Source organism: Crinia signifera, chromosome 8, assembly GCF_055691185.1.
Source record: "Crinia signifera chromosome 8, ASM5569118v1, whole genome shotgun sequence".
NCBI classification, from domain to species: Eukaryota; Metazoa; Chordata; class Amphibia; order Anura; family Myobatrachidae; genus Crinia; species Crinia signifera.
The window spans coordinates 104490419-104515482 of NC_139224.1; the positions used below are offsets into that span (position 1 = coordinate 104490419).

Sequence of the window (25064 nt, forward strand, 5' to 3'; positions counted from 1 at the left end):
GTCTTTCTACGTATATTAAAGTCAAGGTCCTTTAATGAGTTTGAATGAAACAAAACTGTTTAGTACTCCATGGTAGATTGAAGTGAAGCAACTCTGAATTGTAAAAGTTTGCTTCCCAAGTGGAAGACTCTTTCAAAGACTATGGTCTATTCAATGTCGTCTGGATTTTTCGGCTAGCATACCCATTCAATGCAGCGGCTTTTAAATAGTTTTTCCGCAGATGCAGGTTCACATCTGTATCCGTGGAAAATAGTCGAAAAAGTCAACACCTTTTTCACTAACACACATGGATCGGTGAGTAATTTGATGACCAGCATGTTTACCAATTGTACCGATTTTTCCAGCAGTTGCAAAATCGACACAAATATGAATAAATTGAATCTTAATTCGTCCGAAAGTCGTTGAAAGGTGACTAATTTTCCAACTGTTGGAAAAATTGGCTTGGATTGAATACCCCTCAATTTCACTGGTAGTTACCAAAATAATTACATATACAGTATGAAACAGCTGCTACATGGGCTCTTGATAAATTAATAAAATCTTGGAGTAGAATGACCATTTTACAAGTTTTTTCCCCGCCACTAAACAAACGGTAAACCGTTAAATAATTTGCTGAAATATCATTTTTATAATAGCTCCCCCCTTTACTTTCCACTTCTGGGTGCAAGATGAAAAAAATGAAACTGCTACATTACAAAAAAAAAAAAAAAAAAAAAGTTATTTTTATAAATATTACTGTATTTTTCATGATCATACATACATACATATTTTTCATGATCATACATACATACATACATACATACATACAAGTACAAAACAGGTTAAATCGTGGTCTGCATTTGAGAATTAACAGACATGAATGCAGAGAAAAAATAGTTCTGTCAATATTTGGATTTTGTCCTAAATAAACAAACAGTTTGCCAGAGGCTAATCTTTACCCGAGAATTTGCCTCGGTCCTGCGTCATACGAAGGACTTTCTTGTATAACTCACCTTGGCTTTTATCTCTTGGTCTGTGTTTTATCAGTATTAGGCTTGGGTCGTGCAGATCGTGCAAATTGCTGTTGCCGATTTAAGGAAATTAATGAAAGAGAATCAAAAGTTCTCTCAAATATTTTATTGCTAAAATTTTCAAAAATTGTGGGTAACAGATAAAACAATTAAAAAAACTGCAGGATGCATGAGCACGGATTAAAATTCGATCCAACAGTTGACATTTCTCTATAAAGCTCAATATTTACCTGAAGTTTGCCACTTCTGGCTGCCGTTGGTAAACCTGATCATTATTTCTTTGGTCACTTTCCAATATGGTTTCTCTCACACATGGTCACTAAGAGGGTTAGTTAGTTAATTTCCTGGCCAGGTAAAACAACAGCAATAATTCAATCACAGGAGCTTTCGTCCGTTTAGGAGTCCAATTTCGCCAACACGGTTTCACTTTTTGGGGGCAAGTAGGGTTGGGGGAAAACGGAGGCAAAAACTCCTGCCAAAATTCCCATAACCACGCAAATTTGCCAATCCACATGGTTTTCGACGATGCTGGATTTTTCGCACTGGCCAAAAAAAAAAAAAAAAAAAAAAATCGGCCCAGGAATGAATACCCCCCTAAATTGTAAAGCAGGCCTGGTCAACCTGTGACTCTCCAGCTGTTTTAACACTCCTTAATAGTAAAATAGTGTCAGGGCATGCTGGGGCTTGTGGTTTCACAACAGCTGGATAGCCACACGTTGGCTAGACCTGTTGAAGGGTTATGTGGGTTTTTAGAAGTGGAGACCTGAACTTTAGTAAAAATACCAACATGCCTGTGCATTCTGGGTTTGGTTCCCTGGTCAGAATGCTGTGGTTTTAGTGTTTAATACTAACCCCCCCCCCCCCCAACCTACAATTGGATGGAAATGGTCAGAATTCCTTTGCCGGTTCATGCCAGTCGGTTGGGAATTTGGCACAGGCATTTCAACTGCCGCTGTCGTAGCCCCATCCCAAGAAAAACAGTGACAGACAATAAAATGCAATGCAATTTGTAGAAAAAACAATAAATATTTGTAGAAAAACCTGTATTTGTAGAAAAACCAATAATATTTTACAGCAAAGGCAATAAAAAAGGCAGGCAGGATTAACATTTTACCTGTGAAAACCATATATCAACTACAAAATAACCATTAACCCCTTCAGTGGTAATCCCGAGAATTTTCCGGGCTGTGCTTCAGTGCCCAGACTGGCAAACCTGGAAAATTTTCGGGATTATCACTGCTTAGAGCCAGGCAGCGCCCAGCTCCGGCTGATACACAGTTCATGCACAGTGCATCCCCTGATACATAGTTCAACAGCGCTGCCCGGTCCTGGGGACACATCGGTGGTTTTTTTTAGGGAGCGCTCCCCAGGAAAAACTGGCCCACTGGGGAGCGCTCCCTAAAAAAAACAACCCCACTACTGAAGGGGTTAAAAGCACAAGTATCCAGTGAAATAATTCCAAATTGAAGTCAGAAGTTAAGTAATACAAAATGTCCTCATTGAACAGTGATGCTTCAAATCAAAGAGAGACTGCTAAATCTTATTCATTATACAAATCACATAAAAGGATACAATAACCATAGGTTTGTCAAAAAGTAAGTATCCATGGACTTGTTTTAAGGCCTTTGCTGCCACATCCTCATTGGGAAAGCCCATGAAGGCCTGCCCCTTCATCCTCCCTTCCTTCATCAAGCGAATGTCAAACCTGCCAGGTTAGGATTAAAAAACAAGTAAGTGATTTTGAGTTTTTGCTTTACAAACACTGATCCTACAACTCTGCAGGTTTTGTGAAAGTACTAACTCAGCCATTACCCATAATATATCTGATTGTTGGCACAGAATGCCTGGACTTACTTTCACACTACATCCACAGGTTATCCTGGCCCAGGGCTAGATTAAGGTTAGCATCCACAGAGAAAATTAACAATGTCTAGGTCAAGTCAGTAGGTAGCCAGGCAATAAGTCTACATATGGACAAGACAGATGGTTATCATTTACGTAATATATGTGCTGGATCAATCTCCCAGGGATCGCCAGTGTCGATTCCTGAATCAGCATAACCCATTAGACAGTTAAGCCCCCCCCCCCCCCCATTCCCCTGGCCAATAGGAGCTCGGGTGGGGTTTAACACTAATGGTTTATGCCGATTTCCAGGTGCCAAGCAATTAGCACTGGTGATCCCTAGCGAGGTGAGAACAGACAGCCCAAAAGATTCCAGAAGTACAGATGGGTCACGGTCCATCCTTGCTGGCGGGTCGCCAGAACGTATGCGCTGGCGACCCGCCAGCAGCCTCGCCAGCGAGGAGACTGAGACGCGCGTGCGTCTCACGCGCACGCGCGTCTCAGTCTCCGTCGCTAGCGTGGCGGAAACCCTGTCCGTCTCCGCCTCAGGGAGACGGACGGGGTTAGGGGGGGGTTAGGGGGGATGCGGGCAGGCGGCGGGGACCCCGGGTTACCGCCGGCAAGCCGGCGGGGACCCGGGGAAACGTTTGGAAGCGCCGTCGGAAGGGGGCGCGCGCGCCTCTCGTGCGCGCGCGCCCCCTTCTCACGATCGCCATGGCGCTGGCGGGGGATGGCGGCTGGCGACGCCAGCGCCATCCCCCGCAAAGATGGACCGTGACCCATCTGTACTACTGAATTGGTTACATTATAACTTTTAAGTAGAGTGTGCTACCAAAAGTGATCAAGTGATTGTTCAAGAAAAACCTGCAAGCTTTTTAAATTAGCATTTTTTGGAAGAAGAGATTGTAGCCCTTTCACAGATACAGCTATTTGGAGCTCATCTCATCTAATACACCCCTATAAGAGCTGCCTGATTGTAGTCGCAAATTGTCATATTATAGTCATTATTCAACTACATATTCTGCTGTGCCCTGATCAGAATCCAACCAATTACAGAATGAGCTGATCAGGACTGCAGGTCTTTCAGTGCCTATTCATCCATTTTTACACAACATAACCATCAAAATGAGCATGTACAGGTAGCTTTAGATTAAGAACGGCTTATATATACCTATACATTACATCACTAAAGTTAAAGCGCATCATTACCGATATGGTGTGTACACACTAGGTGATATTGTTCACAATTTTGCCTAGTGTGTATGGGGCTTTACAGTACATACAAACCTGCTAGTCTAAGGTTACTCACATGTTTTTTTCAGTTTCAGATGAAAAGTCTATAAATCTGCCAAATATAAACTTAAGGTCCTGTTGAAAAGTAACACATATATATTGTATTAATATACAAAACAATAAAATAAATAAAGCACATAAAATAATAAAAAATCTGGATATTTTTCTTGCCTTTTCAGTAACTTGTTTCGATAAGTTTTTCACATAGAGTCTGCAATTTGGATCTCCCGGTTTATAGCTCTTAAATACAGATAGTTTTCGCATTTCTGGGAGAAAAAAAAAAAAAAAATGGGACCAAGTAAGTTAGTGCATAAATATTGTGCTATAGCACTGCAATTCCTAATTAATTCAATTTAATTTACAATGCTCAGACTAATTTATACTGAAAAAAAAAAAGCATTAAATTTAGCCTAAACACAATATGCTGTGCCTAATTGTTTTACAAATAAAATTCACTAACTGCATCTGACAAAGGTTGCCACTTTTTTCTAAGAGTAATAATGAATCTCTTCTGAAGATTTAACATGTAGGGAGTGAATTATTTTCATTGAAAAAAAAAATCCACTTATGAACTGATCTTTAACGTGAACAATCAGGCAAAGAATGATCACAGAATTCTGAAAAATTAGTAGTTTGGAGTTACCTTCTTTAGAAATCCTTCCCTTCTCTAGCTCTCTTCTGGAAATAAAGTCCTTGGGCAAATCATCCTCTTCCTCTATATCCTCCTCCTCATACTTAGGAGAAAAGGAAGGGTATATCTTCCCAAATCCAGGAGGTTCCTCACTTTCATCAGGTGCTAGGTCTGTCTCTAAACATGGATCTTTGGGTGTAAGACCAAAATAAAAGCATACTGGAGAGTTTACTTTTAAAATAAACAAGCATATCCCCAGGACCAATAAGGACAATACCTAAAAATACTATTTTTTATTTTTTTTGTGGACTTAGGGGGGTATTCAATGTCAGGGTCACGGCAGTCGAGCTTGCTCGACCGCCGTGACCCAGTCCCGTTCTCGGTCAGCTCGACCGAGAACACGCAGGCGGGATTTAATGTCCCGCCTGCCGGGGAGCGAAAAGGGGGCGTGGCCACGAGTTGGTTTCAGACTCAATGAGTAGAGTTCTGGGGAAAAGACCAGGGAAAATTTCATACGAAGACCATACTATCATCTTGAGTGATTTATAAAGTAGCACATTTTGTGAAATAATCCAAAAGAACAGATATTAATAATACCGTGTTCTCAGTGAGTGAGAAATACACTACTTTTACCGGGCATTAAAATGCCGGGGACTGCAGGGACGGACCCCCATTCTCACTGCAAGGCAAATTCCTGGGTAAAGAAGTTCTACCCAGTTATTTGCCTTTTAACACAGGTTTTTATGCAGTGAGAATGGGTAAACCCGTGTCTGCATACCCGGATCTCAAACACAGGTAAATAGAAGGGTTTTAACCGTGTATGAGATCCGGGTATGCGACATGTTCACACTGCAAAAAAACCTGTTAAAAGGTAAATTTCCAGGTCGACATGCTAGACCTGGGAATTTGCCTGCAGTGAGAACGGTATATAGCTGTTGGTCTGAAGTGTGAAAATTAGCACCATGGGTCTGAATAGGTTTTGTACGTAAATCTGATGATATATGTACAAATCTGATCTTTGGGAATCTGAGAATGTTCAGAACAAGTCCTGTGTGAACATTTGCAGTCTCCCCTTCATAATTTTAGGGACAGAGCAGGGGCGACTACCTGGAACGTTCCACAAAATGAAGGCGTCTTCTCCACTTAATTAGAATTGCCAAGCAGAGTGTGTGTTGTAAAAAGCTTCCCACATTCTAAAGATCCTTACAGCTGCATTTCACAGCCGCTTCTCTGCAGCTGTGCAATACTGCACAAGTACAAAAATTAGGCCCATGTTTAAAAAGTTTTTACACTTAATGAAAAAAATAATAATTGGCACATATCATAAAGATGGTCTCTTTACCTTTTGTAGCTACAGGTATGTCCGCAGGAATATGAAGTTCCATTTTTTTCAGGCCTATCATAGATGGCTGCTCAAAGACCTCAGAAGGCAGCAAAGGTGCTTGTGCGTGGCTACAATAAATAAATAAATAGACAGATAAAGGTCCATCCTCGCCCTGCCCACCTAACACACGGAGCAAATAGCACAGCTCCCCTCACTGCCAGGCAACCCTAACTGCTGGCCCCGCCCCCCCCCCACCCTGCTCAACAAGCTGGCCACCAATGTGTTATATTTAAGCCAGTAATATACGTATACATTGCTGGCATAAGGGTCGGGAACCAGCAACGAGGACCAGGAGGAAGCTCTGTTAGAAGGGGATGTGTGTGCGTCTCGTGCGCGTGCATCCCCTCCTGGCGGCTTGCGATCCGACCGCCCCTGCAAAGCTAAAAGGCGCAAGCCACCATTGAATATGTCACCGCCACCACTGCCCACCAATGTATATAGAAAAACCGGTAAGGTATATAAATTGCTGGCAGAGTCCAGCAAGCTATTTACTTTACCGCCTTATTCCTATACAGTGGGGCCAGTAATGTATACATTGCTGGCATGAGCAACTCAAACCCAGCTCATTATGTAAATAGCCGGTACTTATGTAGTATCTGGGCGTCCGATTTTGTGATTGTATGCCTTACCTTAAGGCAGGCATGTCCAACGTTGGCCCTCCAGATGTTTTGAAACTACACATCCCAGCATGCTTTGCAATAGTTTTAGCATTCTCTAATAGCAAAACTGTGGCAAAGCATGCTGGGATGTGTAGTTTCACAACATCTGGAGGGCCAACGTTGGACATGCCTGCCTTAAGGCATACAATCAGATGCGATGCGATTTTGCATAGGATTCAATGTTAAGAAGGTCCTGTTCATTTCCCCACTATCCAAGTGGGCATAGAGTTGATTTTATATAGCGTGGCGAGCGCAGCGAGCCACCGAGCCTGAAGCGTGGCGAGCCCCGCGAGGGGACGCATATTTCTTAAAAAGTATTCTGTGTCCCCTCGCGGTGCTCGCTACGCTTCGGGCTCGGTGGCTCGCTACGCTCGCCACAGGTTTATATCCAACTCCATGCCCACTTGGATAGTGGGAAAAGGACCCCTTTTTCCCATTGAATTCTATGTTAAAATGGACTCAGACCATTTTAACATTGAATCCTATGGAAAAATCTTGACCATCGCATCGCATACGATTTGGTTGCATGCGATGCGATTTCTAAATCGGACGCCCAGATACTACATAAGTACCAAATAGCCTTTTATAATGAAAGATTTTCAGCAAAGTCTTTCGCCTCCTGAAAATCTCTTGCTCTTTGGGGAAAAATAGCTCAGTTTGTACGCACTACTTTGGACACAAATATACTATAACTGAAAAACGACTTAGCAAGAAAGAAAGTGTACAATTGAAACAATTTAAAATGATGCTTAACTTATTACCATATGTTAAGCTGTGTACACATGGAGCAACATGATCCTGGCAATATATTGCTCAGCAGTCTTATTGCTCAGTGTCCCTTTTTCACCAGCGACCAAAGATGGTTGCTGATGAAAAGGACATTTCCGGGAGAAGAGGCAGGGGAAGTCGCTAGTCAGAGGAGCATGATCCGCCGACCAGCGACCATAAAGGGGCTGAAACCGGGAGTGCGCACCCGGCGATTTATCGCCGATGCACACTGCAATCGCTGTCAATATGGTCGCTGCGTATGCACCATAAGTCTTGCACAACAATTTTATTAAGTAGAAGAGAGGACATATCGTTTAAAAGTAACTATATTATTAAGCAAGCAGAACATAGGACTGATCGAGCATGCTTATATAGGAGTCACTGTAAAGGTCCATACGCACCAGGATTTTGTGCCCAGCGTGTATGGTGTCCAATGCCATACATACTTTTTGCCCGTTTTGGCAATTTTCCAGGGGGTGAACGACTTTCTATAACAGGAAGCTATGGAAAGCCGCCCACCACCCTGCTGCAGGTGAGTGGCCAGGCCAGCGATGATGCGGGAGCGCACATCAACGCTCATTGCTGCCCCATACACACTGGGCAGCTTTCAAGCCGAGAGCAGCTCAGACGAGTAACCTTAGCTGCTTTAAACTAAAAGTCGCCCAGTGTGTATGGGTCTTAAGCCAACTTTTAAGATGTACAAAAGTAAATGTTTTTAAAAGCAAACACACTGGTCTGTTCCTGCTGAAAGTTAATGAAGAAAAATAAAACAATATCTACTAGGATTATATATTCCTGCACAAACGTGATGGACAATTTAATGTATTGTAGGGTATCTTGCTTTGGTCATGCAAATAGAATGGAAAATCCCCAAACCAATTCTGTGATTAAACATTCATGACTCACCTATGTGGTGCTGCAGGCACACTTATAAGGTCCTTAATCTTCATCTTCTTTCGTGGACGCAATTGTTTTTTTAGCCTCGGCCTCTTGGGCAGAAGATCGGCCAGTTCCTTCAGACGAGCAACCCTGTACATGGCAAGTAAGAGTTTCAATAATATATTATGAAACGCTGGTCCATCCTCCAGAAATCCAGATAATAAAAGTTTAAAATAGGTTTCCAATAGGGCTGTACCTAAGAGGTTACTCAAGGTCTGATGACCTGGTAAAAATTAACATTGCAAGCTTTAAATAATTACATACAGTCCAGGAAAAATTAAGGTATGGGAAAAACTTTCGGATGCGCTAGGACCATTGTATTGCTCAGTACATGTAATTTCAATAACACTTACATCTCTTTTTCTTCTTCATCACCGCTTTCATATTCAGACTCTTCTCTGCTGGAAACATCCATGTCATAGTCATCATCTAGCTCTGGTAGTGGAGGATTCTCCGGGAGGTCAGGCGGAACCGGAGGGTACAGTGAAGGTGCAGCCAAATAGTCTGAATACTGTTATAAAAAAAGAAGGGGTTGCTATTGTATGAGACAAGTTGTTCTACTTCCCAAGTTAAGACTTACAAAAACACAAGATTTACTTCATAAATACACAGGTCAAGCCCCAAAAAAGCCAACATTGCTTAACTTACTCTATCAAAATGGTACTTAAGTGTACAGTTTATTAATTTATTTTGCCACAGCTGAGAAATGGAAAAAAAGGGCATTAGAAATGGGATGATTATGGCAATCAGACACTAAGTCACAAAATAGATGCTGGAATCCTAAATAGCACAAGGAGATCAGCCCCGGAAGGCCGACATCAATCAGGATGCTGAACATTAGCATGGGTGTAGCAGTATTTTGTTAGGGAGAGGGCAAAGTATACTTTACCTGACAACTGTTAGGATTTTCTTAATCGGGATGCCGGCATCTGTATTCTGATCGCCGGCATCCCTAGTCATCCTTATGTATCCCTTATAAACAAACAATCTACCTATTAAAGAATTCATTTAAAAATAGCATTTGCTCGTGGTTGTGTATGCAGAGCTTAGATAAATATGCAGTGAAACTCTGCATCAGCTCCGAGATCCGGATACCTGAGCGTCACAGTAATGACCATAGGATTGAAGTCTAACACTTCTGAAGAAAATTAACAAATCAGGATTAAATAGTTGTGCTCCAAATCAGAAAATTACTGGTTTCCGCATCCTATAGTAAATAAATATCGTTCTCTAGCTTTCACAAAGACAAAAGCGGTAGCTGATGCAGCAGAAGTGATCAAGGTGGCAAAGTCCAAGGCTGCTGACCCAAATCACTATAAGCCAAGGCCATCATGCCCAAAACAGAAACACTGCTATGACTTACTATGTTTCTCTTTATCTACCAGAGATTGAAGGCAGCAAGAGGAAAACAGGATCTAAAACCCTAGCTGGAAGTCCAAATTAATCTGCAAAGCATACTTTATCTTCAATTGGATAGATCTGCACTTTTGTATAACGTCCACATGAACACTTGGGATCAACATCTGTTAATCTGGACCTGATACTAGCCAGTGCCTCCCCAGCCATTTATCTCAATGCAAGCCACTGGCACAATGGAGTTAGTTGAAGTGTTTTAGAAAGTTGCAATCAAATCTGATGCCTTTCAGACCACACTTTTTACCCGTTATTTTGCCTATTTTTGGGATTTGATATCAGTTCACCGCATCAACCTAAGAGAAATCTATCCAAGTAGGATTCCTCCACAACCTTGCCATCCTCTTGGGAGTAAGGCCATCCCCAGGCTAAAAACAAAAAGGTAAAATGACCAGTGAAGATTTCTGTGGAATGACTAACTTGTTACCTTCGTCTACAACCAGAAAAACAGCGGAAGAGGAGAGTGAGCTGCACCAGAACTCTAATCCAAGCTGGTTCTACCAGATCACTGGAGGATCCTGTTGGTATGTGCTCCCTGACAAAATATTCTTACCTACATAAGACTCAACTTTGTTGGTATCAACCTATACTTTCATTCGGACGCCTTTCATGTGCATTTTTATAGGAAAGCATACATATGAATGAGTTAGGTGGGAATACAAGAGAAAGGACAAAAAAAAAAAAAAAAAAAAAAAAAAGTATATCATGATAGTTATACCAGTTCCAAAAATTAGAAAGGTTTTATTGTCTTCAGTCACAGAATGGTACACAGCAGGAGTATACTTACCAGGGGTGGTTGTGCAGTAAGTGGTCCAAAGGGAGCTGGTAAGTTCATTTTATTCATCAAGTGTAACACCTAATATAACAAAGTTTGACTAGTTATTACAAGATTATATCTATCAAATTGTACTTTCCTGATATAGTTTAATAGGTGCATCAATTGAGGAGAGCATTATACTAAAACTTAGTATGACGAGTTAGATGCTTGCACGAAAATTACTTATCAAATGAGTTGCAAAATGAATAGAACATACAGTCAAGACATTGGCAAGGTTAGAAATAATGATTTTTATTTGAAATAATAATTCTTTCCTTCACACTTTGCTTTCATCAAAGAATGCTCCATTTGCAGACCTTAGTTTGTTGAGGTAATCTGAAGAAATTTCACCCTACGCTTCCTGAAGAACCTCATCAATTTCTGCGTACCATACAGTCTAGCTGCCCCACAGCAGCTCAAAGGGGTTAAGATCTGGTGACTGTGCTGGCCACTCCATTACAGACAGTATACCAGCTGCCTAGCTTGTGCTCTAGTTATAGTTCTTGCATAATCTGGGAGGTGTGCTTTGGGTCATTGTCATGATGGAGGATGAAATTGGCTCCAATCAAGCGCTGTCCACATGGTATGATGTTGCAAAATGGAGCGATAGCCTTCCTTATTCAAAATCCCTTTTTACCCTATACTAATCTCCCACTTCACCAGCACCAAAGCAGCCGCAGGCTATCACATTGCCTCCACAGCAGGCTTGACAGACGGCGTCAGGCACTCTTCCAGCATTTTCCAGTTTTCACTTGTTCTGCGTCTCACAAATGATCTTCTGTGTGATCCAAACACCTCAAACTTTGATTAGTTTATCTATAACACTTTTTTCCAATCTTTCTCTGTCCAATGTTTGTTCTTTTGCCCATATTAAGCTTTTCCTTTTCTTGGCCAATATCAGACATAGATTTTTCTTTGCCACTGACTAGAAGACCAGCATCCCAGAGTTGCCTCTTCACCCTAGACATTGACCCTGGAGTTTTGCGGGTACTATTTCATGAAGGGTTTCATGTCTTTTACCCACATAGATCCTGTAATGTAAATTTGTTTTATCTCTTTTCTTAAAGAAATACATTTGTCAGCTAACCCTTTGCGCCAAGGGTCTTTCTTATTCACCAATACTGTAAACACAAACAGGTGTTTGGGAAACACCAAGAAGGACCCAGGCAACAGAAAGGGGTTGCGTGGGGTGACTTCAGTTCACTGCATCAAAATAGATACTGAATTGTACTTATCTCCTTGCATAGTTGTGCATTGGGGTCCCCCACTTCTCAGGGTAGAGCCTGTTTGTACTGTTCTCTGGAGGGAGTAGTATACACCGTTGCAGGAAATGTTCAGTTTCTTGGCAATTTCTTGCATGGAATAGCGTTAATTTCGAAGAACCAGAATATACTGTCGCGTTTCACATAAATTTTTTCTCTGGCCATTTTCAGAGTATAATTGAACCCACAAATGTGATTCCCCAGATACGAGCAAACATTTTCAGCTGTTCTAACAATTGCACAAGGGTTTTCTAATCATCCATTAGTCTTCTAATGTGATTAGTAAACACAATATACCATTAGAACATTGGAGTGATGGTTGCTGGAAAAATGGGCCTCTATACACCTATGTAGATATTCCTTTAAAAACATTTGCAGCTAGTCTAGTCATTTACCACATTAATCATGTATAGTGTATTTCTGATTAATTTAATGTTACCTTCATTCAAAATAAAGTTATTTTCTTTAAATATAAGGACATTTCTAAGTGACCCAAACCTTTGAACAGTAGTTTGTAGATGGTACCAAAGCTAAAGTAAAAAAATAAAGAAGGAAGATAGAAGTGAGAAAAGTTTTACCTGCACGTAGAATTTAGGAACACTTGCCATAGCATTTGCAATGTTTGCCAAAATGCTGCTAGTAGGAGGAGGGTATAAGTATTTCAAACTGGATCTTATTGGGAACACAAGGCTGAGAAGAAAATATGCATTTTCATTAAAACATGATTTAGAAAAGAAAATATAAAAAGTTTAGTTACTATAACTGCAAAACAAGCAAACGGAATATCTTGGCATCTAGTATTGTTTTAGTTTTTCTACAGGTATTTTGTTCTTCACTGACAAACATAAAGTAGTTCTTACAAAAAATGTGATGACAGATTAAATATTGCATATAGTCTCATTTTAGTGCTTTAAAACGGGTTTCCAGCATTGATTAGTGCATTTAAAAATCTATGCTGCAAAGCCCAGGGGAGCCAACCTAATGGAGATACCGTTGTGTCAATTGATTGTTCGTTCCATTCATTGCAATCCCACTTTTTTCCCCCCAACTCTCAAGAACAAAACATCTAAAAGGCCAGAAGAAACATACTTGTTTACTATATTTTTGTAGAAGAGGCTGTTACCTCTATTTCCCCCAAAGATGAGAAAAACGTTTAATATTCCAAAGATCAAAATAAAAGTAATAAACCCTGTATTACCCAATACTTTTGTTTACGAAAAAAAAAAAAAAGCACACACACCATTTACCATATCGTTTTCTGGAAAAACCTTGGATTTTCCATTAATGTTTAACAAGCACACATTATATAATAGCTAGACATGGAGTGACCAATGGAAATACAAGATATATGCAGTTTTACACCTTGGGAACGCATCTGGTACACCCAGCAGCTGCAGGTCACACACAAACACACAACATAATCTCCCTCTACAAACAGAATCATATAACCATTAACAGCTATTAACATTTGGTTTTGTTAGATTTTTTGGTACTTGTGTATTATAACGGCGCCCCCGATGTTGGTCGTGCGATGTTTTTATCGCATCGCATGCCATACACCCGATGGCATGCGACGCGATTTTACACCACTATTCGATTAAAAATTGTACAAGCACCCTAATGGGTGCTTACAATGTAAAATGCACCCCCACTATAAACGTGAACCCGAAGCGTGGCGAGCACAGCGAGCCCGCGAGGGGCGGCGGTACGCGTCCTACGACCTTTTCATACCCCCCACTATCCACGTCGGCGTGGAGCTGATTTTATATAGTGTGGCGAGCCACCGAGCCCCGCGAAGGGACGCATATACCTGTGAAGTTATGCGCGTACGCTCGCCACACTTTATAAAATCAACTTTGATAGTGGGGGTATGAAAAGGTCGTAGGACGCGTACCGCCGCCGCTCGCACACGCTTCGGGTTCACGTTTATAGTGGGGGGTGACGTGGGGGTGCATTCAACATTGTAAGCACCCATTAGGGTGCTTATACAATTTTTAATCACATCCCATCGCATTGTATGCCATATACAATGTCATACAATTTTAAAATTGTATGCCATTGTACAACATATCGCATACCATCGTATGCCTTATGGTATGCGATGCGATGGGTGCCGTGATAATACACAAGTACCGATTTTTTGGTACTTGTGTAGTTTCATGGCGGCAGGCTACGCTGTCAGTGTAGCCCAACTGCAGCCTAGCGTAGTGTCAAAGCAACAGCCCTACGTAGTCAGCGCAGTGTCCCCATCAGGCAGCGTAGTCACCGTACTGTCCCTGCGAGCTGCAGCTCTGTCCCCGGGCAAGCCTAGGGAGCGCCTCTCAGGCAGCGCCGGTAACCACCAAATCCCCTGCTCTGGCGGCTGTGTATCTCATACGCTTGTGCATCTCAGTAATTTGTGAGGCAGGGTACGGCAACCCTGCCCGTGTCCGCTTCAGGGAGACGGCAAGTGCGTCTCATGCACAATATAAAGCACGCATTTGCCAGTGCTCCATATTACATACAGGCAAGTGCCTCCGGTACTTGTTTCCTAGCAGGGCGCCCAGATTTCCTACGTACGCTCAGTAGTTAGTTAATTTATTCACTGCACTCTGAGTGAAATTGCATCGCATGGTCCTTTTTTGTGGCATGAGATCTCAGTAGTTCATATGGTAAAACACCTAAAACAGCACCACTCTCCACATCACCCCGAAGCGTGGTGAGCCCCGCGAGGGGCAGCGGAATATATGTAAAGTAATCCGCGTACGCTCGCCACGCTTCGGGCTCGGTGGCTCGCCACACTATATAAAATCAACTCCATGCCGACGTGGATAGTGGGGGTATGAAAAGGTCAGAGAATGCGTTCCGCTGCGCTCGCCACGCTTCGGGGTGACGTGGAGAGTGGTGCTGTTTTAGGTGTTTTTTTAGGTGTTTTACCATATGAACTACTGAGATCTCATCTCAGGTGCTGTGCGATTTCAGTCAGGGTGCAGTGAATAAACTAAATTAACTACTGAGATCGCATTGCACACATCGCAAGGCACAAAAAGCCATGCAATGCGATTTCACTACACAGAATAGCCCACTAAGCTATTTGCCCTGCTAGGAAACAAGTGCTGTGCCTCCATTTGAAACCCCCACTATCCACGTCAGCCCAAAGCACGGTACACGTCCCCCCGACCTGTTCATACCCCCACTATCCACCTTGGTGTGGAGTCAACTTTATAAAGTGTGGCGAGCGCAGTGAGCCACGGGGCCCGAAGAATGGCGAGAGTAGCAAGCCCCGCGAGGCATCCGAAGCATCCTCTTGCTACGCTTTCAGCTCGGTGGCTCGCCACACTTTATATAATCAACTCAACGCCAACATGGATAGTGGGGGGTATGGACAGGTCAGGAGGACGTGTACCGGGTCCCCTCGCCACGCTTCGGGCTCACGTGGATCGTGGGGTTGTTTCAGGAACACATCACACCTGTCATGTCAGGCAGGTGAAAAATTGTCATTGGTTCCCACACAATGTAATAAGTGCTGACACAACGCTGACTGACTACACTAACTGCGTAACGCTGACTGACTTCGCTAACTGCGCAAGCTCCGGTTAGGTGCGTACACACAGTTGCAGACACAAGCTGAGTACGCTGGCTGCAGGAACCCTACGCTGATTCTGACAGGGACACTACGCTGACTACGTAACTGCCAACGTGAAACTACACAAGTACAGATTTTTTTGTTAGAGAAAGTAGTTCTAAAACTCTAGAGTCACACAACAGTATTATCAGTCTGTTTGGACATCCTAATAATGATAAACGGATCTGTATGCAAATTAAACTCAAAACAAATGTAAAAAAACACAACCCTAATTGATCAAGGTCATTTAACTCAATTGTGTCTCTCTCTCCATATGTATATTATACCAAAAGAATCACTTAACCCCTTCATGACAGAGCCAGTTTGTGCCTTCATGACAGAGCCCTTTTTTTCAAATCTGACATGTCTCACTTAAGTGGGGATAACTTTTTTTTGCTTTTACTTATCCCAGTGATTTTGAGATTGTTTTCTCGTGACACATTGTACTTCAAGTTAGTGGTAAATTTGGGTCGATACAGTCTGTGTTTTTTTGTGAAAAATACCAAAATATCGTGAAAAAATGGAAAATTTAGCAATTTGCAAAATGTTAAATTTTCTGCTTGTGAGACAAATAATCATACCACTCAAAATAGTTAATAACTAACATAGACCATATGTCTACTTTATGTTTCCATCATTATTTCAACTTCCTTTTAATTTTTTTGGACACTAGGAGGCTTACAATATGAATAGCAAATTCTCAAATTTTCAAGAAAATTTCAAACACTGATTTTTTTAGGGATCAGTTCAGTTCTGATGTGACTTTGAGGGACTTTTATGTGAGACACCCCCATAAATGATGCCATTTCAAAAACTGCACCCCTCACAGTATTCAAAACAGCATTTTGGAAGTTTGTTAACCCTTTAGGTGTTTCACAGGAATTAAAACAAAGTGTAGGTGAAATTTCAAAATTTCTTTTTTTTTGCAGAGTTTCAATTTTAATACATTTTTCTAACGAATACAGTAGATTTTACTAGAGAAATGTGACTAAAAATTGATTCCCCCAATTCTTTTGTTTTCAAAAATATCCTATATGTGGCCCTAGTGTGCACGTTGACCAAACCACAGGCTTCATAATAGAAGGAGCACCTACTTGATTTTGGAGCCTCCTTTTTATGAGATTTTTTTTTAGGCACCATGTAGGTTTCTAGGCACCATAAGTGCTAAAAGTTAGGAACCTCCCCCACAAGTCACCCCATTTTGCAATCTACACCCCTCAGGGAATTCATCTAGGGGTATAGTGTACATTTCAAACCCCCAGGGGTTTCACCAATTTTGATACAACTGGGCAGTGAAAATGAAAAATTACATTTTTTTACACAAAAATGCAGTTCTGGCTCAAAATTTTTCATTTTCACAAGGAATGAAGGAGACAAAGCACCCCAAAGTCTGTGCCCCAATTTCTCCCGAGTACGGCAATGCCTCACATGTGACCAAAAAATACCAGTTGGGCGCATGGCAGGACTCAGAAGGGAAGGAGTGATTTTTGGATTTTGCAGCTCAGATTCTGGTGGAATGAATGGTGGGTGCTATGTTGCATTAGCAAGACTCCCAAAGCACCAATACAGTGGAACCCCCCCACAAGTCACCCCATTTAGCAAAGTACACCCCTCAGGGAATTCATCTGGGGGTATAGTGTACATTTCAAACCCCCAGGGGTTTCACCAATTGTGGTACAACTGGGCTGTGAAAATGAAAAATTACATTTTTTTTACACAAAAATGCAGTTCTGGCTCAAAATTTTTCATTTTCACAAGGAATGAAGGAGACAAAGCACCCCAAAGTCTGTGCCCCAATTTCTCCCGAGTACGGCAATGCCTCACATGTGACCAAAAAATACCAGTTGGGTGCATGGCAGGACTCAGAAGGGAAGGAGTGATTTTTGGATTTTGCAGCTCAGATTCTGGTGGAATGAATGGTGGGTGCTATGTGGCATTAGCAAGACCCCCGAAGCACGGTGAAATGATGAACCTAATAATCCATAGATGTGTGGTATATTTTGAAACACTCCTTTATACATAGGCCGGGTTTGTCGGGGCAAGTTTCACAGTGGAAAATAGTTTCCTTTCTTATTCCCTTTTTATAGCAAACTTTGCACCTTTTTTCTGTCCTGCCCTTTCTTGCAGTGGAGGGGATTTCGTTGGGAAAATGCTGCCCTGGTACAATACGGGGGCCAGTACTAGAAGTACTGGGGCCCTCTGCCTGCTGGTTCCCAAATACTAGGCCCTTTATGACTTCCTCTTGAAAGTGCATAAATGTCCCCCTCTGGCCGGTAGAACGGAATAGCACGTAAGCGTTATACAGTGCCATCTGGATGATATACACGGCCAGCTTCTTGTACCAGATATTTGTTTTCCGCAGGGCACTCTACGGCTTCAGTACCTGATCTGAAAGATCCACTCCGCCCATGTACTTATTGTAATCTAGGATACAATTTGGTTTTGAGGTGTGGGTACTGGTACCTCGTACAGGGATGGAGGTGGTACTGTCTCCATGAATTGTTGTCAGTATAAGGACATCCCTCTTGTCCTTATATTTGACCAACAACATATTTTCGGTGCATATTCCCCTGCTTTCACCCCTTCTTAGTACTTGGGCAATGTGCGTTTTGGGGAGGCCTCTTTGGTTCTTGCGCACAGTACCGCAAGCTGCTGTACCTCTTGAACCAAGGGCCTTAAACAGGGGGATGCTGGTGTAAAAGTTATCCACATAGAGGTGATAACCTTTATCCAGGAAGGGGTGCACTAAATCCCAGACAATTTTTCCACTAACACCTACGAGGGAGGGGGGGCATTCTGGCGGTTCAATTCTTGAATCCTTCCCTTCATATACCCTAAACTTGTGGGTGTACCCTGTGGTGCTTTCACACAGCTTATACATTTTTATGCCATACCTTGCCCTCTTACTGGGAAGGTACTGGCGGAATTTAACCCTTCCTTTAAAATGTATAAGGGACTCGTCGATACTAATACATTTATCAGGGATGTATAGCTCTGCAAATTTGGCACTGAAATGATCAATGACCGGCCTGACTTTGAATAGCCTGTCAAAGGTGGGATCATCTCTGGGTGGGCACTGTGCATTATCGGTGTAATGTATAAATTTATGGATTGCCTCAAAACGAGTCCGAGTCATGGCCATACGGTAAAATGGGGTGCTGTACAGAACATCTGTACTCCAATATTGCCTAATTTGTGGCTTTTTTACTATGCCCATATGAAACACCAGACCCCAAAACGTCATCATCTCTACTGCATCTACAGGGGTCCACCTTGCAAATGATGACGTGGGGTTTTGAGCAATAAACTGCTGGGCATATAAATTAGTTTGGTCCACCATTAAATTTATAAAATCATCAGAGAAAAATAATTTGAAAAAGTCAATTTCTCTGAGACCTGTGGAATCAAATTGGATTCCTTGCATGGCCAAAAACTCAGGAACCTGGGGCTCAAAATTGTCTGGTGGTGGGGTCCATACTAGATCAATTATTGGGGGGGGGGGTCTCAGCTGATCTACGGGGGCGTCTTTGAGGGGGTCCCTCATCACCGGAGGAGGAAGAGGAGCTTAAGACGAATCCTTCAAATTCCCCGCTTGCATCACTGGCTGTGTCAGAGTCAGAGGCAAGCATGGCATATGCCTCCTCCACTGAATACATTCTTCTGGATGACTGGGATGACATTTGGGATGACATTTGGGATGCCATTTTTATTTTTGTGTTACTGGTAGTGAAATGTTTCAACACGTGTATAGTGTAGGGGGGGGTACAAACTTTATTTCAACCCGGGGGGTGTGTAGTGTGTATACTTTATACAAAAAAAAAAAAATTGAAGGGGTTAAAAAAAAAAAAATTGAAGGGGTTAAAAAAACAAAAAAAAAGGTCCTGCGCCAAAAATTGAGCACAGATGTTGGTCAGTAACGTCCATCACTGAACAGCGTTTAAAGGCAACAGGAATTTGATCAAAAAAAAAAAAAAAAAATAGATCAACCCTGTGCCGAAAAAGCTGATCAGTGATGTACGTCACTGATCAGCGCACAGTGGCCACAGGACACCCACAAAATCACAGTGTGTGTAAAAAAAAAAATTAAAAAAAGACCACACAGCACCCACAAAAAAAAAAAAGGTGATCAGTGATGCGACACTGATTACCAGTGAGGGGCAGCAGGTGCACAACCTTTGGTGCAACTGACAGTGCAACTGGCAGCAACTGACAGGTATATATAAAAAAAAAAAACCTCTGCGCCCCCAAAAAGTTGCTGATCACCTCAGATATAGTGATCAGCACAAAAGGCGGGGGTAGCAGACACAAAATATACACTCTCTGTCACTATCTCTCACTATCTCTCACTATCTCTCACTATCTCTCACTATCTCTCACTATCTCTCACTATCTCTCACTATCTCTCACTATCTCTCACTATCTCTCACTATCTCTCACTATCTCTCACTATCTCTCACTATCTCTCACTATCTCTCACTATCTCTCACTCTATGACACTGCAGCAGCACTGACAGTTATATATATAAAATAAAACCCCTCCACCCCCAAAAAGGGGGGGTAGCAGACACAAATCTCTCTATCTCTCTAACTCTCACTATCTATCACTGTATGACACTGCAGCAGCAGCACTGACAGTTATTTAAACCCCTGCACCCCCAAAAAGGGGGGGTAGCAGACACAAAATATACACTCTCTATCTATCACTCTATCTATCACTCTCTCTCTCTCTCTCTCTCTCTCTCTCTCTCTCTCTCTCTCTCTCTCTCTCTCTCTCTCTCTATCTCTCTCTCTCTATCTCTCTCTCTCTATCTCTCTCTCTCTATCTCTCTCTCTCTATCTCTCTCTCTCTATCTCTCTCTCTCTCTCTCTCTCTATCTCTCTCTATCTCTCTTTATCTCTCTCTATCTCTCTATAGCAGCACTGACAGTTATATATATAAAATAAAACCCCTGCACCCCCAAAAAGGGGGGGTAGCAGACACAAAATATAGCTCTCTCTGTCACTATCTCTCTATCTCTCTCTATCTCTCTCTCTATCTCTCTATCACACTGCAGCAGCAGCAGGAAGTCTCAGGAAGTCAGATCCAGGAAGCGTCCAGCACGCTACAAGCAGTGATCAAGTGATCAGGTAAGGTATTTGCAAGGATCAGGTAAGTATTAGGCAAGGATCAGGTCGGTATCACGGCAGACAGGCACGGTGACCGTTCTGCACGCTATTCCAGACCGGAATGGCGTCTGCAGCGCAGTCACCGTTAGTTTAAATGTCGCGCCTTGGCTGTGATTGGTCCGTGGGTCCCACGGACCAATCACAGCCTTGGGGGCAGGTGGGGTGAGGGTGGGGTGAGGTGTCATCGTCACCGATGACCCCCTCATGCCCCCTGACGCCCGGCGGTGATTGACACCTGTGTTACCGAGCGTCTGATTCGCTGGTAACACAGGAAAACGCTGTGAATGGCTGTTCACACTGAACAGCCAATCACAGCGATCGCCGACGGGGGGGCGGCATCGCAGCCCCCCCTGGGCATGCAGGGACAGCAGACATCGTCCCTCTGTCACTGCGTCTCTAGACGCAGTGACAGTTTAAAGTCATGACGTATATATACGTCATGTGTCGGGAAGTACTTCCCGGCCATGACGTATATATACGTCAAATGTCGTGAAGGGGTTAAAGAATAAAAAAGACATTTTAACAAAGTGTGGGTACGAAAATTAATGGCACATTGAGCACTGTGGTGAGGCATTTATAGTATAGCTGGTGGTCTACACTTTTATCTTAAGCCCCAAACACATTAGGACGAACCCGCTGATGCAGATTTGGCGACGAGGGGGGATCAGCATTGTCAAGTGCATACATACTTCAGATGCCGCACACGATGGAGCCAACAGCAGCGCGGGGGGGGGGTGTTCATGCTGCCATGCTCATCATTGCCATAGCAATTGCCTTGTGGGACTCTTGTAGCAACTACTAGGATTCAATCACCATGCACGTGAGCATAATTGGCTCCCACAGAAACACATTGAGCACATATAATAACAGTGTGTGGCAATTGTGTGCTGCAATTGAGTTTGGCCCCTAAAAAAGCACGTGTAGCTGTATCCCTGCAACAATGAGTCTAGCAATATCTGTATTTAGCAATAGATAGTTGCAACAAATTTCCTGAAAACACCAGTTTCTTGGATTACCTGCAAATATTCAGTATGATCCCAATGTACAAACTTGCGGCTGTCAGTGAGCCAAGTCGTCGACCGGTGGCTGTTCCTGATTGGATGCTGGACCCCATATGCCAATGTAACTAGTCCAGACAATACCCCCCCCCCCCTCCTCCTTAATGAAAGCCCTGACAAAGACGGTAGTAATAAAGAGATTAGAATTAATGCATTATCCTTTGTAAAATGTGCTTTGTTGGTGTTATAAAGTGAAGTATTTCAATAGTCCCGTCCCCCCCCCAATGGAACCACAACTCTTATAGTGTCCACTGCGGCAAATGACAAGGAGGGGCTTACAGTAACAAGATAGGCAATGTAGAGGAACAGTTTCATGTTGGTGCACTTCGAGCTTCTTTGTACATACAGTAGTAGCATTTTGCTAGAAACTAAATCAAATTATCGACAGCAAGAGAAGATGTGGTCACAAATTAGACAAAGCAAACAAAGCATAAATTACAGCTCTAGAACCATATTTAATCTATACCATATAAATAAATAAAAAATTACAAACCCGTGATTAGGTGCAATTCCTCTCTCAATGGAGACCTGATCTGGGAGTTTTGAGTCTTTACTTGTATCTGCTTTTTCTCCACTGTTTAAAATGTTAAGAAGCTTCAATTAGGTCAGATATAATAGCACACTTTATAACACATCTAATCTACCACATAGGGGGAGATTCAATATGTGCACTCAATATCCCATTTAAAGTGACAAGAGATAGGTAGGGAAATTAAATTATTATCATGCCCAGAATTGCCCTTTAAGCAAAATGTGAATTAGCCCCAGACTGTTTAAACAACAGTTTGATGAGCTAAGTAGAAGACTTCTGAGAGGACTAAGCCTATCTACCATAAAGACCTGGATGTGACATATAATGGTGGAAGAATTTAATTACCCATATAGCACTGTAAGTTTGCCCCAAATCTAGTTTTTACCTGTTATTTCACTTCCAACAGTAAAAGCCTACATGCGTCAGGCAATAGGTTACTATTCCCAACAGATGATTGTGTTGCCCAGCGCCCTGCCAAGGTCCTTGCTGTGAAGGGGGGGAATCTAGTCACTATTCAATTTCTTTAAGAGAAAGTGGATATACTAGAATATGTATCACCAACACTAATCAATTTTATGAAACCCTATTTGAGCTTTCATTGCCACCATTTCAAGATGCAAATTGGTGATGAAGAAATAAGGCAGTAGGACACATTATCAAAATCTGTATTTTCAAATTAACATCAAATAAATTTTTTGTAGTCAAAAGATTGCTCAGCACACAGCATCTGCGCTGTGTACTAAGCGATCTATCAGGGCCAGTGTTCTCGGGTGAGATTAAATCGCTGCCCCTACACACTGAGCAATGCAGGGGCATTTTCTAAGCGATCTAGTGAGAACTTAGAAAATACCCCTAAATCGCTACAAGTGTAGGTCCAATAAGATATTCCTGACTAAAGAGGGCAGTCTTAGTGCACATAAGATACATAGTAATCAAATTGCTATATAGTAGTGTTCCTTCTAAAAACTGGGCAGGGCGGGAGGCAGAAAGGGGCAGACCAGGCCAGCCAACATCAAAGGGGGCGGGCACAGGACACAACGTCACAAAAGTGGGCGTACTGGCCCGCCGACGTCAAGGGTGCGGCCCGCAATGTCACCGAAGTGCGCGGCCCTGACCCGCCAATGTCAATAAAGGGGGCGGGTCAGGCCCCACCTAAATAATTGCCAGGGAAGCGCCGGGCTTCCACATGGGCTCTGGGCTTCTCTGTGTGCATTGGCAACAGGCTGTTCAAGCAAGGTGCTGCTAGAGGGGCAAGACACATTTTGCCCTTTAAAAATCACTCCAGGCGCAGCGCCCTGCTAAAACAGCCCAGCGGGAACACTATATAGCCAGGGCTCTCCTACTCTTATCTAGAAATTGTATCAGCTTTATATTTAATTTACAGGAAACACAAATTCTACAAACCTTTTCTTTTTAGTGGAGAATGAAGGTTGGTCTGGTAAGTGAATGTGGTCTTCCTTCGCATATTCAACCACAAGAGTGTGACCCAATACTGTGAGTTGGTGAAGCACCGATAGAGCCTGTGAATGGATACACACAAGCAAATATCCAGTGATTTGTTAACAGCCTCAACGCTTAGTTTTTTCTTTCCCACCCACTCTAATAGAGAGCCTGACTCTGACCTGAACATAGGTCTGTGGCCGTACAGAATGGCCCTCTCTCCTGCACTTCCCCTTAAGCTTTATACCTCCAGCGGCAATACATCAAATCACCGCATACATCGTGAGGACTTCCAGCTTTACATCTTTATTTGAAAGGATCCAGAAACCCTCTATTGGTAATGTGCACTTACCCATTTTTCTAAAAACAAGGAAAAATACTTACCTTTTCAGTATTGTTCATTGAGGCGGGGACATTCACCTTTTTTAAGAATCGTTAATTCCAGTTTACTTTTATTACCTACCTTAATCCTTACTGTGTTCTTTTATTGTCATATATTATGTAATATTGTGTATACTTTTTTAGTAAAATTTGTATCTTTTTATACCATTGTGTCTTATTCATTGCTACAAGCGCTGCTTAAACTCGCCTGGTGCGAGTCCCTTCTCTTGTTTCTTTAAAGTGAGGAGTGACTACCCTCACATCAAAGCAGCTGCTTAAACTGCAGAGACAGCTCATTGTCAAGCGCCTGATTATTCCTAGTGAATACTTTTTTTCTTCCCCTTAAGCTGCCTGACAGAAAAGCAGCAACAATAAGCAGGTGGGAAGGGGATTTCTTAAGTTCCCTAAAATGGAGGCACACCATCTCCGTTTTCTGGGAAAGTAGAGTCAGGGTCTCACTTCACAGACTATTTAGCCTTGTAGTCTTCACTTCCTCTGCCCAATGATGAGTAGGCTTAATGGTCGTTATGTTTGCTACCATTCTTCAATGACAGTCACAATGCTAGAATCGTAGCTACATGCAGGAGGCATCTTTTCTACTGAAAGGTCTCCTGCATGCACCTCCTGGAGATAAGCCAAAAACACAATAAAATACTATATGTTTGTTCAAATCTCTATCAGGCCCAGAGCTTGGTTTACAACAGTGGTTCTAAACTCCAACCTCCATGAACTGCGCCTTCAACCGGTCATGTTTATAGGATTTCGGTCTGTGGAAACAGGCTGGATAATTATTGACAGAGCAAAAAAAATGAATATTTACCTGTGCAGAATAAAGAAATCCACAAAACATTACCAGTCGGAGGCA

At 42.5% G+C, this 25064-nt stretch overlaps 1 protein-coding gene across 4 annotated transcripts in view; it reads right to left on the bottom strand.

The window, feature by feature from the left end:
• Positions 1-25064, bottom strand: part of RNPC3 (RNA binding region (RNP1, RRM) containing 3) — a 66004-nt gene that overhangs the window by 36671 nt on the left and 4269 nt on the right. For 3 of the 4 annotated variants that reach the window (XM_083156916.1, XM_083156915.1, XM_083156914.1), the window contains exons 3-14: positions 23783-23898; positions 22340-22420; positions 12597-12708; positions 10727-10795; positions 8880-9037; positions 8494-8616; positions 6119-6228; positions 4789-4965; positions 4317-4411; positions 4162-4220; positions 2583-2715; positions 993-1060 (exon numbers count right to left, since the gene is read on the bottom strand). In XM_083156916.1, coding sequence (XP_083013042.1) covers positions 1001-1060; positions 2583-2715; positions 4162-4220; positions 4317-4411; positions 4789-4965; positions 6119-6228; positions 8494-8616; positions 8880-9037; positions 10727-10795; positions 12597-12708; positions 22340-22420; positions 23783-23898 — 1293 coding nt within the window. In that variant the 3' untranslated portion in view covers positions 993-1000. The remainder of the gene's footprint in view (positions 1-992; positions 1061-2582; positions 2716-4161; positions 4221-4316; positions 4412-4788; positions 4966-6118; positions 6229-8493; positions 8617-8879; positions 9038-10726; positions 10796-12596; positions 12709-22339; positions 22421-23782; positions 23899-25064) is intronic. The other variant, XM_083156917.1, reaches the window with a different exon arrangement.